The 19,206-nt window shown below is 41.5% G+C and overlaps 1 protein-coding gene across 2 annotated transcripts; it reads left to right on the top strand.

Moving 5' to 3' along the window:
- The first annotated feature begins 4,519 nt into the window (after nucleotides 1–4,519).
- Nucleotides 4,520–18,162, top strand: MOSPD1 (motile sperm domain containing 1). Of its 2 annotated transcripts, XM_027899504.1 has the most exons (7): nucleotides 4,520–4,620; nucleotides 9,562–9,818; nucleotides 10,001–10,076; nucleotides 12,781–13,007; nucleotides 14,963–15,124; nucleotides 15,712–15,815; nucleotides 17,495–18,162. In XM_027899504.1, the coding sequence occupies exons 2-6, from the start codon at nucleotides 9,665–9,667 to the stop codon at nucleotides 15,789–15,791; spliced, it is 699 nt and encodes a 232-aa protein (XP_027755305.1). In that variant the 5' UTR covers nucleotides 4,520–4,620; nucleotides 9,562–9,664; the 3' UTR covers nucleotides 15,792–15,815; nucleotides 17,495–18,162. The 2 variants fall into 2 exon arrangements, with proteins under 2 accessions (XP_027755305.1, XP_027755312.1); XM_027899511.1 differs by lacking the exon at nucleotides 15,712–15,815.
- Nucleotides 18,163–19,206: the final 1,044 nt, after the last annotated feature.

The following is a 19,206-nucleotide window of genomic DNA, read 5'->3' as shown; positions in this document are numbered from 1 at the left end:
TGCAGATAGCATCATATTTTATAATAGCTGTAAATCTGACAGGATAGACTCTTACTGTTGAGATGATATTATAAATATGTGTCAACACTGAATAAACATCTTTGAAAGGAAAATAAAGTAGAGATGTTATTAGAGGTCTAATGAAACAACCATAACTGCTTATTTATAAGAGATGTATGTGCACATCCTTGGAAAAAACTAGAGCCCATGCTGGGTTTGCAGCTTTCCAATGAGCAGGACACAGAGATTCTCAGCAGGGTCCTGCCGACAATGCAGAAATAGATCCAACACTTCATAAAGATGATGACTGTCTATAAACCTCTAACTGTTTGTTCTCTCCGAGGTTTCAAAGTGATTATAAATACCTCAGTGTCTAAGACTCAATTATGGCTTCTCTTATTCAGCTGAGGGAGCACAGCGTGTCAGGAGCTCCCACACCAAGAACCACAAGACACCAGGTACAAGGAAGTAAACCCTGATACCTGTCTGAAGTGTAATGCAAACACATTTTGGGAATAATTCACTCAGTACCAGACCTGAGAGGGACTTGATCCTTTAAATCTTATACTGGCCTTACTTGCTGAGCATGCATGAAACCTGCTCTTGTTTACATTTAGCGTTTTAAAGACAGCTACACTTTAGGCTATATTTTACCCAAATCACTTTATCTGTTTTGCAGCAAATGTGGCTCTCTGGCATGCTGTGTTCACAGTGTCCACAGGCACATCCTCAGACAGCTGAGCTAAAGGACTCCTAAGGTGGAAGTGGCTTGGCTGTGGCCAGTGGGGATCACGGGCAGGGAGAGCTTCGAGCTGTCTTCACTCTCCTGTGTAGGCATGCCCAGAAAGGGATTACACTTTAACAGAGGTCTAGATATTTCCTCAACGGTGCTCAGATATGTGGCTCCCAAGGTCCACATCATTAGTCATAAAAGCAAACAGTCTAACCTCTGACACAAAAAATACACACTGGTACGTCTAAGTCCCCAGTGACAGGGAATGGGAATACAGAACGCTGCCAAGGGGGGGGGGATTTGAAAAGCTGCCACATAAGCAAGTAAAAAAAAAACTTTTACTGGTAAATTAAAGTTACAAGAACAGCTTGGACAGTTTAAGTTGAGCAATTGTTGCTTCTATTGTAAGTCAGAACATGTATGCTGCTTTAAGGTGGTAGTTTGAATGCAGTATTTTGTTTCTTCTGATGGTCTTTTAAAGTGAAAAAAGTATCTTTTATGAAGACTTAGCTTTATAAATTGGTATTAATTAGAAAGATATTCAAATCATCTTCTGCAGAAATACAAGATAAAAACAACACAACATGGGTGTGAATGGAAAAGCAGATACGTCATTTGAAAGAAAGCAAATACATCATTTCCTGAGTGTCTTCAAAGCCTAAGAAGATCTGCCATGTTGTGCCATGGAGAGGGAAACTATCAAGAAAAACAAAATATCACATTAAGAATATTCATTAAGAATCAAATGCATTACGAGCTGTTGGTAAGATTCAGATATATAAAATATTGTGCTCACTCATTCTTTTCCTATCAGACTTTGTGAAAACACAATTTATTTCATGTAACTGCTTCAGACTGAGGATTCATTAGAGGAGGTCCCTGATGAAGTGTTTGCAGTCAGACTCTCCAACTGCACAACCACCACACGGGTGCCAATGTTCCAGGCCTACTGGGATAGTGGTAAACACAGAACCCTCTGCCATACCCTCTACACCTAAATAATACACCATGTTCTTATGCCATGGCAGATAAGTGGAATTTTTTGCTAACCAGTTATGAAAAATTACAGGATTCAGGCATAATGCTGTTTTTTTCGTAACTTAAGAAAATCTTCTCCGTGATAAATGAGTTGTGAATCTCCCGTATAAAGTATTTAAACAGATGGATAATCACCACAGCAACCAAAACCACCACAGAGTCATTCAGGAGCATTCCCTATCTGCACACTCCACTCTCAGGTTTCATGCTGTATGGAGGCAATATTTTATGTAACAGGAGACTAGCCAATGCTTTTAGGTAACTCATAGTGATTTCCAAGGTACGTAAAAAAAGCAGAGGACCAAATATTAGCCACAGGGACAGCGTTTTTTTACACCTCAGATCACATTTAAGGTGACCTGACAAACTTGTTGCAGATTTTTTGCTGCATCTTACGTCTCTGCTCCTTTGCATCTGTATTTGTCATCTTCTCCATCCACATTTTCTCCTCTCATCTTTTCCCTGCTCTACCAGCATCATAACAAGGACTGCAACCTCAATCTGCCTATGATCCCAGAAATAATTAATTACTCTGGCAGAATAAAGCAGCCCAATAAGGAGACAGAAACAATAACCTAATGATACAGGAGAGAACTTCCCACAGATCTGAGATAATCCCAGTCACTGCCACACAAGGCAGCAGTCTCCATCTCCCACGGCGCAGCTGAGCAGCCTTCCCACAGCACACGGAATGTGGGCACGCTGCACGAATCCTCGAATCCTCTCCATCATTTTCCATCCCCCTGAGGCAGCTGAGCCTCGCTGCGAGGCAGGAGAAGAGCGGTGGGACGGTGCCAAGCCAGGTTTTGTGTATGCCCTAAACCAAACAGCTCTGGGATATTTTAGCATATGTCAGTGCTGGTTCAACAGTGATGGCACACACATACCTTTAGGAATGTCTGGGATGGGCAGAATCTCTCCCGAGGGCACGTTACTTGTCGGGGATGGGGGTTTGTGCTCTCCAAAGTAACAGGCACCAGCAGCAAGGATAGAACACCACTGACTCCTACTTACAAATGTACAGGTTTTCACACTAAATTTGAGTTAACACAGAACTTTAAAAATCACAAAATAACCTGGAAACAAGCTGCAGTGATAGATAGTGGGAGAGGAAGGAGACCAGCATGAGTCCTGATTTTCAACAGGTTATTAAATAAATAAACGCTATGAAATATGTGGCAGGACAAAGTTGGATCCTGGGAAACTTGCAGAGGAAGACATTAAAAACTGCTTTTAGAGAGTCTGAACTTTCTTTTTAAATGAGCTGGATGAACTGGAAAATATCCAATGTGGCTAATTATTGTGCTTCTTAGTCTAGTCCTTTTAAATCATGTTTTTTCTAATTTGATCATTCTATTTGTTATTAATTTGAGTATCTCTGAAGCATGTTTATGTCTGCCACTTGTCCTGAGACAGATTTCCAAAATCAGGAACACTCTGCATTGAATTATAATACTCAGTAAAAATATAATAATTTTCTGAATGTATCCTGAGGGGCTGAAGTCCATTTAAAAACAAGAATTCCAGTTTATTTTTAAACACGATAAAATCTGAGCTGATCGACACTCATCAAGAAACAAAAAACCCCTCATATTACCAGTTTTCACTGTACACGTCTTCAAAAATTCTGACAAGATAATATTTTCTATATATAATAATTTAACAATATTATGTAATTTGTGAATTCTTAATGAACTAGCAACCATTAGATTTGCAGAAAAAGGTAGGTGATAATATACACAACTTGGTTAAATTAGAAAATACATTGTTTAGAATTTCTTTATTTCATGTCTTCCACGACTTTAAATAGACAAAATGTGTTGCTTCCTGTCCTGGATTGTTTCATGGTATTATTGTGAAACATTCATGGCTGCTGTGTTTATTTCACCACAGATGTGTGTCCATTTCACTGGTGGGTAAAGACTGGTAATGGGTAAAAGATTTTGCAATCCTGCTGACAGGATGTCTCAATATAAATCTTAATTATCCACCTGACTTGCAATGAAAACATTCTGCTGCATTAATAATCTTAAAATTGGGGATGATATTAGGTGGTGATTACGCATGGGTTTGTTTTTATTATATAGGGCTTAAATGTCGAAGCTGGGAAGAAAACCAAAGGAAGATGATACAGTAGATAATGCACAAAATGAGCTGAAGTCCACAACTACTTTAATTTAATGAAAACACATTAAGTAAATAAGAGGAATAGAGAACAAAGGTAACAGGATGAGAAGCTGTTTACAGGGACAGCGTGCCCCATTTCAGCCGTGCTGCTGTACGGTCACGCAGGTTCCACTGAGTTGCCAATACTTTAATTGTGATTCACGCCGGGTGAGACACCGACCCCTGCACGGCGGGATGTGCAGGCGACGGGCAGCGCCGCGGGGAGCCGGAGCGCTGGAGCCGCAACCCCAGGAAGGAAACACGGCGGTCCCGAGGAGCCGGCAGAGGGGAGGAACCCCTCCAGGACGGGTCAAACCTCAAGCACCATGAGATGAGGTAAATTGTTATTAAAAAACACCTTCCCGCAGGTGAGCAGGGCCGGGCCGGGCGCACACCCCGCGCTGCCCGCGGAGCCCACGGGGCTGGCCGGGAGGGCGGCGGGGGACGCTCCGAGAGCACCGAGGGGCAGCACCGAGGGCCGGCCCCAGGCAGCAGCCCAGGTCGGCAGCAGCCCCGGTCACCCCGAACGCGGGGAGCCCCGACATGGCGGCGGGGGCGGGCGGCGGGCGGGGCGGTGACGCGGCGGCGGCGGCGGCCGGTCGGTCCCGGCAGCCCCAGCGCTGCCCGCAGTGACGGGCGGACAAAGGGGCGCCGCGCCAGCCCCACCGAGCGGCCCCGGGCGGGTGAGTCGGGCTGGGGGGGCCGCACCGGGCGCGGGGCGGGGGCGGCGGAGCCCACGGAGACCCCCGCGCTGCCTCGTCCCGCGCTGTCCCGTCCCGTCCTGCCCTGTCGCGGGCGGGCGGCCCCGCGGGCCGGGCCTCCCTCGCCTGCCCTTCCTCGGGCCCAGCGGGGCCGCGATGGGGAGCGGGGCGGTGGCCGGGCTGGGGCCGCTCCCCCGCGGGGCCGGGGGTCGCTCCGGGGGGCGGCGGGGCGGGGGAAGGTGCCGGGCAGGGCTGCGGGGCGGGTCCCGCCCCGGGCCGTGCGGGGGTGCCGGGCAGGGCCGGCTGCGGGAGCCGCCGTTATCGCGCAGCTGCCTCAGCCCCGGTCGCTGCTGCTGCTGCTGCTCCTCGCTGGAGAACAAAGAGGATCAATTAGGAGTGTGCAATTACCGCCGTGCCCTGCCGGCGGTACGAGGCTGATCGGAGCGCCTTTGCCCCCGCCGCTCTCCCGGGGAAGAGTGTTTGGCGTTTCGGGGACACCTCGTGCTGATGAGCACAACAAACGTTTGAAAAGCAGACAGTTTAGTGCATTAAATGCAATCTGAAAGTGAGAAAATAGAGACTAAAGTGAGAAAATAGAGACTAAGGCAGATGTGCCCTTGAAAGTCTTCCCTAGGATTCTTCTGAGACGGAGTGGATCAGAAACAGTGCACAGCTGTTATTTCATTTTTCACTGCTGTTGCATGCCTCTTAGTTGCGTTTGTATATTTCTTTTTGTTAGTCACCTCTTCAGCGTTCAAAAAAAGAAACGACAGAATAGTGGGGTCCTAATAAATTTTGTTGTCAGTATCAGCATGATTTATGCATGTTGTAGTCATCCATGCTAATAGGTAACGCTCCAAGACTATTTCATTTTACAGCATCCTGGAGACAGTTACTAATTACATTTCTCATCACCCTGTGAAGGGGTAAACAGTAGCAGCTTTGCAAAGTATCAGAGCAGTTCTGCCAGTTCAGATGGGACTGTCCGCCTACTGAAATCCTTTGCAGAATATGTGCCTTCGTAGATCAGCAAATTGAGGTGAGGTTAACCAACTTGCTCAAGGTCATGGAGTGTCAGTGACAGAGTTAGCAATAATGGAATCCAGCCATCCTGGCTGCTGGGTCTGTTGCTCTCCTGTTGGGTGACTCTCCCAGATAATTGCAGGTAGTTTAAACATTGTTTTGCGTAAGCGCACATCGAGGCCTTCAAAACATTTTGGAGAAACAAAATGCTAATGGATCAGCTTCAGATCCTGTGCACCATTTGCAGGTGTCTCAGAGTGATTGCTCAGCTTGATACAGGAGGGAATTTTGAAGAAGACTTTTTGCTTTATTTTGTAAATAGGCGCTCAAAAGGCATCAGTTTTACTGAGTATGTAGTGTAGATAAGCTCGTGTAGATTTAGGGGTAGATCATGAGATGTAACAAACATAGATTACACTGTAATTAGGCAATTTTTAAAAGGAGAATGTGGACGTTATGACCGTAAAGAGATTTTCTTCTGAATTAAGTGTTTACTCGAAGACATTCTATAGTTATTTGGAGTTGTTAGGAAGGAAAACGACCAACAAATGCTCTGAGAAGCCATGGCGATGAGGCTGCTGGAAGTTAAAATGAGAATAAAAAACTTCGTCAGCTGGTTTATTTATTCAGCAGATACTTGTTAAGTAAAAGCAAATCACAATTGGGGTTATTTCCGACCCTGGAGAGAAGTTATGTTTCACTTCGTGTTTTTCTCTGTCGAGTTAAATTTATGAAGAAAGGGATTTCAAAGGAAACGCTGGCAGATCTGTGCTATTGTGACACCAGCAGTATATATTTAGTAACTTCAGGGAGGAAAGATCTTTATTGTGCTGAGAAAATGCCAGCGACAACTGTTTGTCTGGACTTCAGAGAGCACTGGGAAGTGAGCTGGTGTTGCTCAGGTGTTACACGCTGGCCTGTGTCCTGTAACAAGCGTTACCTTTGACAGATCCCCACTCCTGCAGGAACTTCATCAGCAGTGCTGGGAAAAGCCCATCTGTGCAGTGCAGGTCGTGGAGCTGAGACCACAGATCTGGGGTTGATACAGATTTATGTTGGGCGAGTAATTGTGGTGACTATTGACCTCAAAATTTAGTGGTCACGGTGCAGAAGAGAGGCCACTGAGTTTCTTTTAAATGAACTGGCTGGGCTGCGTGACCTTATTCTGACCGTGAGAGCTGCTGTGGGGTTAATCTGGGCAGGGAGGTTGTGGAGATACACGTTCACTCTGTAAAAGTGTTCACAGTTTCTTGTTGATGCAAAAGGTGTGGTGGTATCAAGACTAAACTGTCATGTCTCCCCAGCATGTGTGTGGTTTATAAGTCAGCCTTTGGGAGAAGTGCTTTTGCTGATGTTGCTTGGTGAGATGTCCCAGCAAGGTGACTTCTAAGCTAAAACTGTTGTCTCAAAAAGGAAAAAGGATGCTGGTTGCTTGCTTAGGAATTCATAAATTTATACTCTGAATGACACTGCTATGTCAGCAAACATGTCTACTGTAGGCATGGGTTTGCCAGATGTTCCTTTTGCCATTTCGGGCGGTAACTCCTCATGCAGCCAAGTTAAATAAGGAAAGGAAGCAATAACGGGATATACTTTTTAAAGATTGGTGGCTTTCCGTGTGCAGATTGTGGAATCCTGGGAGGTTTGCACGCTGTTTTCAACGGATGTGTGAGAAAAATGAGCCTGTTGACAGGGTTAGTGATCCATTCCTCCACTGATACTGTCGTTTGCGGGGTTTTGGACACTAAGCACTCGCCACTGGCTGAGCTGAAGAAACTGGAGATGTGGTATGAAGCCAGGAATTGGAATGAAGCACGTACAGGGTTTAAATAAAAAACTAAAGCATCAAAATAATATTATTATAAATAATATTTAAAACTTTTATTAAATATTGTCACTTAAGATATGTAGCAGTAGCTCGCTGTTGGTTGTACGGTAGTTTGAAACATTTATTCAGAAAAAATCCCTTTTGTTAATGCAAAGATTGCCTATATTTCTTTTACACACAATGTACACAGTGCACATATGTATAAGACCCAAAGATTCCAATGTACTCTTACTGCATGCTGGATTGAGCTAATTTTGGTTAAAAAAATTAAATCATTCTTAATCTTCTACCTATGAGAAGCATCAAAAGAAGTTAATTTGTAATTCTACTTGCTGGCAGTTTTTCCACATTAGCTCTTCATATACACCTGATACGTTTGAATGGAACAATGAACTTCACTTTGCAATAGTACATAAACTTGTTAAAGAAATAACGCTTACACTTGCTGTACAAGAATTTGTTGATTCTTCTGAAACAAAAGGGATTCACCAAAATTCTAAGAAGCACTTACAGAGCCATTTCTTTTTCTAGTCTTTTCTTAATAAGGTAGCAGGACATTAGCTTGGAACACTATCATTGGGGATTTGTTTTCAGAATATTATTAGTAGCATTTCAGTGAAGTGGAAACAAACTTGTACTCTGAAAAGAAACTGGATCTTGGGGAAAGACATTCCAGTGAGATCCATGACTTTAAATTCTACAGAGTTAATTTGCTATTTTAATAAATAAATAAATAAATTTAAAAGCTTAGTTTGTGAATAAGAATCAGAACCTGTAAATCTGATGGTGTGACAGATACACTCTAGGAAACACATGAACCTGTGTCATGTTTCAAGTATGAAACCTGTATCTGATGCTTGGAAATGTGATCATCATGATGTTTAGAATGCAGAAGTAAGTGTTTGGTTTTGATTGTTCATAATGTTTGGGCTATTCACTGCTAGAAAGTTCAGAAACTAAGTTTTTTAAGGTGCAGTGAAACCAGTTTATTGGACTGGAGAACAGCTGAAATGTACCTTGTTTATAAAGCTTCACTGGAAGTGGAAATGACAGCTAATGAGTCAGTAGGAACTTTTTGTTCTTTTAATATTTTCTACTGTGAAGTTAAACGTCAAAGGACACCTTGAGTTTGATAATTAACCTACAAGAGCTGCAATAAAATATGACGTTCTTGGGGGGTGGGAGAAGACTTTGTTCTGTCTGTCATGTGTCAAGTCAGTGGTATGTGTGCTGAGGAGTTTTGCCTTAATTTTATTTTATGAATTACATTTGGGATTGTTGCTTGATTGGGTCATGGGTTCTGGTCTTAGTTCTGGAATGTCACTCAAAATAAACCAGAACTGTGCGGGTGGCAGAGGGAGAATTGCAATGGTTGTACTTTGATTGAAGGTAGTGGTGGCAGAAAACCTGTTGTCTTTTTTAATCAAATAGTAAATCCCAGATCTGTTTGGTGTTTAACATCCCAGTTATTTTTCAATTTGTTGCCTGTAACTACCATGCAGTTGTGACAGGAGTTCGGTTTAAACACACTGAGAATGTGTTCCCCATTCCTTTGCTCTGAATTTCTGGGGTTTGTCATACCTGGCTGCCTGGATGAGCAGATACCTAGGCTGTTATTCCTCATCCGGGGAAGTCATCCCTCTGGAGAGGTTTCTGCCTGAACAGTGACTCCTACTTAGGTCATGTTTCCTCATTTCTGCTCTGGTTTTTCTGAAGTGTTGGTGTGCTGAGACATGGGACATGGGATGGGATCTCTTTTTGTTATTGTTTGGCTTGTGTTGCAAAGAGCCAGTATCAGCAGCACAGGTCACTGACTGGGACCCCAAATGCTGCCATGATACACTGAAGAGGTGCTTATCCATTTATTTTATAGAAGTTTGTTAAATAGATGGAATCACAATGCAAATATTTTTTATGTATCAGTATTTTTGAAGGAACATAAGTAGAGGTAGATTCATAATCAAGCGTACATTTTGTATTTTTACACCTTTGTTGACTGCCTCAGTTTAGTATAGACTCATGGAAATAATCTTCTTGCCTTTTCTCTTTTTTTTTCCCATTTTTTCCTTTAGAATTGCCAAAATGCTTTGGAATTCTTAAACGATTCAAAAACTGAAGTCTCTGAGGATTCAAAATCATAAGAACACAAGAAGCAGCAAGGAGGATTCAGTGCCAATGCAGCAACAAAAAAGACAGCCAGAGTTAGTGGAAGGAAATCTTCCTGTTTTTGTTTTTCCTACAGAACTTATATTTTATGCAGATGACCAGTCAACACACAAGCAGGTGTTGACTCTATATAACCCCTATGAGTTTGCCTTAAAATTCAAAGGTGGGTTTCTTAGGTTAAGTTCTGTTTAAGGGTTAGTTGGTGATCTTGAACAGTCCAATTATAATTCATGTAACAAATCATATCTGTGACAAAACAAACTCGTGTCTCTACATGTACCTGTTGATGAAGTTGGTGAGGTATTAATTCATGATTTGTTACCACTCCTGTCCTTGTCATTGCAGTTCTTTGTACAACCCCAAATAAATATGCGGTGGTTGATGCTACTGGTGCAGTGAAGCCTCAGTGCTGTGTTGATATGTAAGTAAAAGTTGGTTGGGTTTTTTTCTAATATGCATTTTATTATCTTAATTTCTTTTATTATTTAAGAGGTAGTAAATGTCAACATGCATATAAAATATAACTTGGATAAAGTTGTAATATTTTCCTAATCTCCTGTATACTTGTGGCTGTCTGTTTATTGCTGTTCTTTCACTCTAGGGCAGAGGTATTACAATATTCTTAAATTTTGTCTTTGGGCATAAATAAATTGCCAGTAAATGTATCCTGTAGTGGAGTTTGTAAACCAGCAGTGAGAGTAATCTGAGCCTCCTCTGAGTACCTTTTTGTAAGAAATAACAAGAAAAGCAAGACCCCCGGGGTTGAGATTTCTGTGTGAGAAAATGCTTGTTTGCAGATTGGCAAAATGGAAATGTATGCAGTTCTACTGAGCATGTTTTCCCGGGCCATGTTTAATTAAGGTACTCTTGCCTACCTTTCATGCTGATCACCCCTCCCGTTCTCAGATCTCTGTGTCTCCCCTTTACTCGCTTGTCCTGTCAGGTCCCAAGCCAATAACTGAGAAAATAAGGAGGCTGGTCAAGTGACCACAGTAACGAACAGGGTCTGCAGGCTGCTGTAATTTGGAGTAGAGTGGGTGTATAAGCTAAAATAGACCAACTTATTTTGTCCTGCATTTGCCACATTATTTCGGTGCTGATGTACAGATACAGCTGAAGAGAGTGTGAGGTACCTAAAAGAGTAGACTGAGCTTTTTGCATAGAAATTTTCCAAACTGTAAAACACCTTCTGGGATCTCTGCCTAACAAATGGCCATACACAGAAACCCCCACAATTGAATGAACTGTCTTTTGTCAGATAAATTATACCATGCTTGGGGAATGGCTCTTTCCTATAGACTGTTTTCCTTAAGTGTAATTTGAAAAATTCGAAGGACTCACCAAATAAAAAGGAAATTTAAAACATGAAACTAAAAAGTTTCAGTGGGCAGGGGCAACAGTGCTAGAAATGGAACAAAATGAGTCCGAATACACCACTGTATCGGTGAACTGTTGAGGTCTTTAGCAGACTTTAACCAAATATAATCAAGCTTGTGTAATTCTAAAACATGTCTTTTATTAAATAAAGGAAAATAAGACATACACGGGTTTCAAGGGGATTTTTTTTGTGCAGGAAAACCCCCATTCCAGTGGTTGCTGTCTCAGGGCAGTGTTTACTGCTAGGATATGAGCAGTACTATGCAAGTGTGGCCATTTGCCAGATAAACAGATATTCTACAGAGCTTCCAATTATGCAATGATCTCTAAAAAGAAACAGGAGAATGTATCTGTTTATAAGGGTCTGCAGAAAATATCTCTGCTTGGCAGCAGATACATGTTCTCCCAGCACAGTGTTATGTAAAGATTCTGTTAGTACCATGATACTAAGAGTGGAAACACCAATTTAAAGGAAGTGTTAAAGGAAGGAATCAGTTGATCTGCTGTGCTGATATGCTGAGAGCTGTATGAATTAGGGTTGTCAGAGGGGAAAAAGCTTTTTGTATTAGTGAAGGCAGTTGCCCAGCCAACACTTGACTTGCTGAAAGGCTGTCATAAGCACACTCATTTGCCTCTAAAGTGACGTAAAACTCGGTATATCACTGCAGCCTTCTCGCTGAGGGGATGACTTGGTCTCTGTTTCTGTGATGAATAGTCTATTCAAACTAGATACCAGTTGCAGGCTCTGGCTATGTGCTAATGCTTGTCGATATCTTGATGTGATGCAGTTCCTTTAAATGAAGACTGAAACACAAAAATCCATCCCTTCCTTGAAGCAATTTTGAAACTTCTATCCCATGTTACTAAGGGTACAGTCATTTTTTTCCCCTCATGAGATGGCAGCCCTCTTGAAACCAAATCACTTATTTGTAGTATTTTTTTTTCAGATTAGCTGTTGTTATCTTAGAAACTTAAAATAACCTTTCACAAAAAATATTTGGAGAAATAATTGAAATCCTTATTAACCCCAAGAGCTGATACCATTTCAGACCTAAATATTCAAGCTTTTTAATGCTGGATACATATTTCCATGATGAATCACAAATGCAGAGAGGAGGCAGTTGAGCAGAGCTCTGCTCAGAGGTCTGTTTTGCCTTTGATCAGTGCTATTTTAAAACTATGCCTTTTATAGGTTCCAAACATGCTCATAATGGTGGGTTTCTGATTTTGAAAATCCCTAGCTGACTCTTGTCCACAGAAGGAATGAGTTTTTCTTCTGAGAATGTGGAATTGTAAAGCTTTGAGCCTGGTTTCCTCAAAAAGCTGAACTTCAGCTTGCCAAACACCTGTCCAAGTGTTTGGCAGCCCTACTTTACTTCTTTTCTTCCCTGTCCACTCCAGTCCCCTCATACCTTTTCAAATCATTGGCCAGCATCAAAAACTTCAATAAGTTGATGTTTCATCAGTTGGCAGCTCAGCCTCAGACTGAGGCAAAGGTGGGTTGAGATAAAGAATTAATTGTTCTTTTTTTGGAGCTTTTTATATATTTGGGAAATATGGAGGGGAGAGAGAAAGCAGGCAAGATCAAATCTTCAAGAACACTGAGTGATGGAGGAGGTAATGGGGATCTGGATTATTGCAGTTTATCTGTGCATGGGGGAAAGAGGACAAACTTAGTGATATAGGACGTAATTCCATACATGTTTCTAATTAGTTGACCTGTTTGAAAATGTTGTTTTTCTCTGCAGTGTGATTCGTCACAGAGATGTTCGAGCTGCTTACTATGGTGTGATAGATAAATTCCGTCTACAAGTGTCTGAGCAGAGCCAGAGGAAAGCATTAGGGAAAAAGGAGATTATTGCTACTCTGCTTCCATCTGCAAAGGAACAACAACAACAAAAGGAAGAGGAGGAAAAACGAATAAAAGAACACCTGGCTGAAAGTGTCTTTTTTGAGCAGACTTTGTGTCAACCAGGTAGCTGAAATCTTTTACCCCTCCTGTCTTCTGAATCAGTTTTGAATAACTCAAGTTACTAGAAAGACTAAAATATTTTTTTTAAACATGGGCTAAAATAAATTTGAAAGGAATTCTTTTTACTTACCCGTAAGACTGCTGTCTTTATCACTGGGGGTGACAGTACCCAAGAACCCAAACTGTGGCTATTCTGTTTATGCTGCCTTGATCAGTCAAGGCCCTTTGCTGCCCTGTGTTTGCATGTCATGCCTTGGAGAGAGCATCCTCCCTCTGGAGCAGGAGTTCTGGTACAGCCAATAGGAATTTATCTGCCAAAGGATGGTAGTTATTTTCCCCCTTGGGCTCTTTCAGAACATATGCCCCTTCTGAGTTTGTTCCAAACCCGTAATCCCCCATTTCCTGATGAGCAGGAAATATTGCCAAAACATCTTCTGAAGTGCTCCTTGTTCTGCGCCCTCTGCTTTGTCTGTCCCACAAGAACAGAAGAGCACAGTTGGGAGCTGAAAACTCTTTTTGTTTCATACATGAGGAAGTAAATCAACAGTCTTGGGCAAAACCTGGGCCAAACAATTAAATATAAGGGGTAGGATAAAAAGTATTGAGTTTTACCTTAATTGAATCTAAACTGATTCTTGACAGCATAGAGTCCTGTTAGTTTTACTGATTTATACTGTTATGTTCTTGTCACTGTTTAATTTTTCATTACATCAACAAAAATCAGTTCCAGAAAATAGATGAACCTTATTGAGGGTGCTCCTCTTGTTAAAGGAAACCTGTTTCACTACTTATACAGAGTTTGTTGGCTGGTGAAATACCTTTTACTAAAGCAAATCCTGATGATAGATACACGGTTAAAGCAAACCTGCAAAGATCTCTCGACTCACAGAACAAAATGTTACTGTGATAGTTGTTCCAGGACAGAGGGCTTGAACAATCTGATAGTGGTCTTAATCCAAGTGCTACTTCTCTGCTTAAAAACCTTGTTGATCACATTATATTGCTTACAGAAAAGCAGTAAACAAAGTGACTGCAGTCTTTGCATGTAACCTGCAACCTGGAAATAACAGATTTATGGAACTGAAATAGAGCACATATTGCTGATCACTGAGGATAGAAAAAAATCATAAAAACATTGGCTAATTTCCAATAGGACTTAAGGATTTGGTTGGAGGTATTCAGTTAACATGTTAACAGCTCTTTTCAAAGATGACACAGTGGGCCTTTGAGTAGATTCCAGCTGTTGAAGTGCAGCGCAATAAAGGGTATGAAGGACTCTTTATTGTCTGTGGTTTGCATTTCCTTATTCTGGTGAGACTGGATGTCAGGGTGGTTCACTCTCACGGTTTTTAAAGGAAGGTTCAAATTTTACTGATTTGTGGCATCTAAACTGGTTCTGTTGGGTGCAGCCCTTGAATCCTTTATGGAAGGAAGGGGAACTCATCTGGTCCAAGAACCTGTGCTCTTGCTGTAGCCAGGGTTTGCTCAGGAGGCGTAAGCAGTGACCTGCATGTGCAGCTCTTTTGGGTGATCTTTCCTAGCTGATTACTAATCACTGAAGGAACATATGAAGGAGAGCAGTGAGGATGCAGGGGGAAATGTCAGGCATTGCTGAGACACCCACCTGTCCTGGGTGTGTGTATATATAGCTATAGCTATAGCTATAGCTATAGTATAGCTGGGCCTGGCAGGCTCTGCTCCTCCAGAAGGGAGGGGTTTAGGAAGTCATGTGAAAACAAGTCCCAGCATCAGAACAGGGAGCAGCCTCCCCCACTGCAAAATGCAGAAGGTTTAGAAGGTTGGGTTTAAGAGTGATTTTCAACCCCCTCCAAACCACAAAGTGAAAGGAAGAATCCGGGGGCATTGCAGCTGCAATGCACTGCAAACGTTTTTGCAGAATATTTAATGTTTCTCTTGGTCAGATGTTCCTGACAGTTGGTGCTGTCTTGCTTTTCCAGAAAACAGAACTGCCTCGTCGGGACCTAGTTTACTAACAGTCTTCCTGGGAGTAGTATGTGTCGCAGCACTAATGCTACCTACATCGGGGGAAATGGAATCCCTGGTGCCTCTCTACCTCCACTTAAGTGTGAATCAAAAGTTAGTAGCTGCTTATGTTTTAGGTGAGTACTTTGGGGTTTGTAAACGTTCTCTTGCAAATTCTGTGAGTTTGGAAAAAACTTCACCTGTGTTTGCCAGTGGCTTCAGAGAACTGGATGGAGACAAAGCACCACATTACATTTTGTTTTGCATCTCCACATATATCTTAATTTGCAGCCAAGGTGATAGCAGGGTAAATTAGTTATTGTAAGTGTTTTAGACCAGATGTGAGTCAATACTTATTACATACAGGCCCCTACATGTTAATTTTACCTTCATTTGATGATGGGCCAACCAGTGTCATCTGCCAACAAACTGAATGGAACGTCCTGTTTCTTACTCGTCTTGCCATAGTTACTCTGTTACAGAACGTAGGGCTCTTGTGTTACTGTGTTTCTCCGTCCAGTCCCAGGAGCTGGTTTGTAAGGCTCCCTTCTCACTGCCTTCTTGATAAGCAGTGGAAGTGTGTAGCAATAAGTTACTGTAAATCCTTTCTAAGAGACCACTACCATCCACAGTTCTTCCTGATTTGTAACTTACTCCTGCATTAGCAAGCATAGATAAGTTGCACATTTCATTTGTTATGACTATTTCTCTATAACTATTTCAGATTTGAAGAACAGTCACACTAAACTCAAATCTCCTGTCCCACTACCTGGCAGAAATGAGGATTTACAGGAAAGGAGCTAGGCAGCTTCAAACTGATAGCTAGAGGTGAGGTAGTGATGGGGAAAGGTGCAAGTTCTTGATGGTTCATGCACAGTCAGCTGACTTACAGGTCAGCCTGCTGAAGCAGTTTGAAATCTCACTTGTGGCTCTTTGCCCAAGCTGATGCTGATGGACTCTCAGGACCTTACAGTAATCCTCACTCTGTTTTTATCTCTGCTTTTCAAAATGACTCCAGGTTCTGCTGGTGCCAACTACAGTATTAAACCATGTGACTTTATACATTTGCAACAACTGAACCTGTTTCTTGATTCCCTATGAAGTTCTGACAGGTTTTGGTTCCCCTTGGTGGCAGTATTTTTAGTGTTCATGGACAGACTGTTTTGTGTGCAACTCTTGCTTATGTAGGAAGTCAGTTGCTCTTGAGAAGATGAAGCCACTTTCTTCCACAAGGAGTACAACTGGATTGTGGAGCATTTAATTGTAAAGGGTTGTTATACCACACCAACTGGGCTATGTGACATTTGAGAAGTATTTGATTTACAGAACTGAGTTAAACCCTTTACTGCCTGCAAGTGGTACAGGTTGTCCTGTAAGCACCCTCCAGAAGCCTCTGTTGTTACTCTGCAATGATGGAATTAATCCAAGTTAGGGCTTCCAGCAGTTGTGGTAGCACTGCTTGTCTGAGCCAATACAGACCTTAAGAAATAGCTGAACTGTAGTTCCTCTTTAATGGATAAATTGTTGATCTGATGGAAGGCAGCATTACAGCTCTGTTCTGTCATGCTTCACAGTCTTCACAGTCTCATAAAGTAAATAATTTAAATCACTATGTAGTGGCAGGAGAGTAAAATAGTCTCAGAAACTTCTTTATTCATGGTGAGATCTGTAGGCTTTAGCTGAGTTCTCTGCAGTGAAAGGCTATTACATTGACATCATCTGAGCCTGCAAGAAAGTGAGATTGCCCAAGAACTGATAAATTATTATTGGGATGTTACATAAGGTTGGAATTCAAGGAGCCTGAATGTTCTTCCTTTGCCTCGTGCAATATAACCCATGGCTAAGAACTTGCAGATTTGTACTTTTTCCTGTATCAGCACATAATTAAAGTGAACTTTTCAGTGTGTCATGAGTAGGTTTATTAGTCCCACATTTCCTGCTTTCTTCTGTTTTTAATTGTTTTTAACCTCTATCAGAGCAGTTATTTTTTTTTCCTCCCTCTTTAAAGGTCACAACAAAGAGTCTGTTGAAAGCTCTCTCTGCAGACTGACAAGGAAGCTTAACATCTTTGTCTAAAACTAGTCTTTGATCAGTTATTCTGCATAGAGCAGAAAAAAAGCCTTGGAGCCTTCAACTAATCTGCCTTACTGATGATTCAGCATTTGAATGACACTGCCCATAACTGGCCCCCATGAAAACTGGGGTTTGGCTTCTACTGTTACACAAAATCTCAGTGTTCAGATTTTCCAGTAGCGAGATCAGTAATTACTTGGAGTATTTATAGCTTCTTTAACATTCAGTGATTAGATAAACTGCACTTCAGTGTTGGGTTTTGACTGCATCAAAACTTGGAGCAATACTTCTAATATTTGAGCGTACGTATAAATGCATTCTGCATGTATTTACACACTTTTACATTGTTTTCTGGGCTGTGACAGGGTAAAGTGCATTTTAAATGTTTTATTCAGTGAAACCGAAGTGTTTAGTTCTTAATTCTTGTCTTTCAGGTCTCATCACCATGGTTATTTTGAGAACATGAGCAGTGAGTTCATAGGATGTCAAACACCTTACTGTATATTCACATCATGAATGTGGACTGCCTTTTACTCCCATTTGGCTCATTAAGATGCTAGCAAAACTGTTCAGTGATTTAAGATACCTTCAGAAGTGTAATATATTTTAACTGTGTATAATAAATGAAAGACTCAAAGCACTTTGCGGTGCTTCTGTAACAGACAGCTATGAAATGTTCAGTGATACCTGTGAAAATAATTTGAAAAACTTTTATATCTATGCCTACTGTAAAAAATCCTTATTAAAGCAACATTTGTTATTTTTAGTCTATGTTCACATCAGTGCGTGATCACTATAAAAGCAAACTGTCTTCTGTAAAACGTTCATTTGGTTTGTGGTTGTACCTGCCAAGGCTGGCACATAACACTTCTGTATACAGTCCAGAGGGGTCAGAGTCGTGACTGGTCATTGAAGAAAATGAAAAGTTCCATCAGTGAAACTATGAAATAAACCATGAATTTTAGGTGAAGAAGTAATTCTCAAATTTCTTACTTCATCATTACCAATACATCACTGAGTGCTCGTTTTCTTACTTGGGGAAATAATTTCTGCAAGAGCCATTTTGTTTCACAATTGTAGACAAAAAAACCAAGTTCTGTAATCAGATCCCTCCATTTCTTAGGGATGCATGGAAGTAACATTAACAGAAGTTGAACTCATGCTGCACACTAATACAAAATTCACCATTTTTTCTATTTTAGAGACCAAACTAAGTACAGCAGCAAAGGCATTTCTCTACACCGTCCCTACCCCCACAGCTACCACAGGGACTTCTTTTCTATCAGAAACTCCTGCTCAAATACCAGTTTCATATTTGAGGTGAACATTTATCTTGTTTCATATAACAAGTATTTCCCTTGGTTTGGCATTTCATTGTTGAGATGTTAATTTTAAAAGGGCAGCTATTCTTGCATTTGAATCATACACACAAATCTTTGTTCATAAGAAGTCTATAGAATATGCTCTGATATGAATAAAAAATTTGGAAATGAAACCCTTCACCCCCTCATGTTATGGGTCCCTTTTCTGCTTATGCATGGAAGTACAAAAAAACCATGAAAAAAATTTTCTTAAAAAAAAAAAAAAAGGGAGAAAGAAAAGTTGAATTCAAGTTGTTATTCACTACTTTTTTACTTATATATCAATAAGTATTTAAAGGGCAATAAAATGTTTCTTTACTTTGATTCTCGGAAGAATGGAGATTGTGTCATGAATCAGTATCAGATGATAAAGTCAATCATTAACATTCACTAAATAAGAATCTGCAGTTGTTCTTAACTGGCTGAGAAGGTCGAGTCCCAGAGCCCTCTGCAGGCACAGCTCTCCAACACTGAGCTCGTAGTCAAGACTTTTCCTGCCACTGCAGGGCTATGTTCTTGTGGCTTCACTGTTCTTTAGTACCTCTGCTCTTAATTCTGATTTTTCATAAGGTGGCTTAACCTGCTGTTGCTTGGGGAAGGTGAGGGAATCGAGCAGAAGTTGGGGAGATAAAACTGCCACGTGGTACCTTATCTTAGCACCCAACAGCCAGGCTAAACATTTAATTGTGCCCAAGCTGATTAAAAAAGCCCAACGCAAACCCACTTTTTCTCCCCCCATACCTGGGCGTTCCAGTCGTGGGCCAGGATCGTGTTTTGCCAGACAC

The sequence above is a fragment of the Empidonax traillii genome, unplaced genomic scaffold (assembly GCF_003031625.1).
Source record: "Empidonax traillii isolate 1590-97213 ecotype Southwest subspecies unplaced genomic scaffold, ASM303162v1 scaffold20:size5563877, whole genome shotgun sequence".
NCBI classification, from domain to species: Eukaryota; Metazoa; Chordata; class Aves; order Passeriformes; family Tyrannidae; genus Empidonax; species Empidonax traillii.
This window is presented reverse-complemented; position numbering and strand designations above follow the sequence as displayed.

What these genes read in the sequence shown, in the direction of transcription:
- MOSPD1 (XM_027899504.1), top strand. Translation starts at nt 9,665, where the DNA reads ATGCAGCAACAAAAAAGACAGCCAGAGTTAGTGGAAGGAAATCTTCCT. An exon ending in GTTTGCCTTAAAATTCAAAG is followed by an intron (nt 9,819 to 10,000) that starts GTGGGTTTCTTA and finishes TTGTCATTGCAG; the next exon opens with TTCTTTGTACAACCCCAAAT. An exon ending in CCTCAGTGCTGTGTTGATAT is followed by an intron (nt 10,077 to 12,780) that starts GTAAGTAAAAGT and finishes TTTTCTCTGCAG; the next exon opens with TGTGATTCGTCACAGAGATG.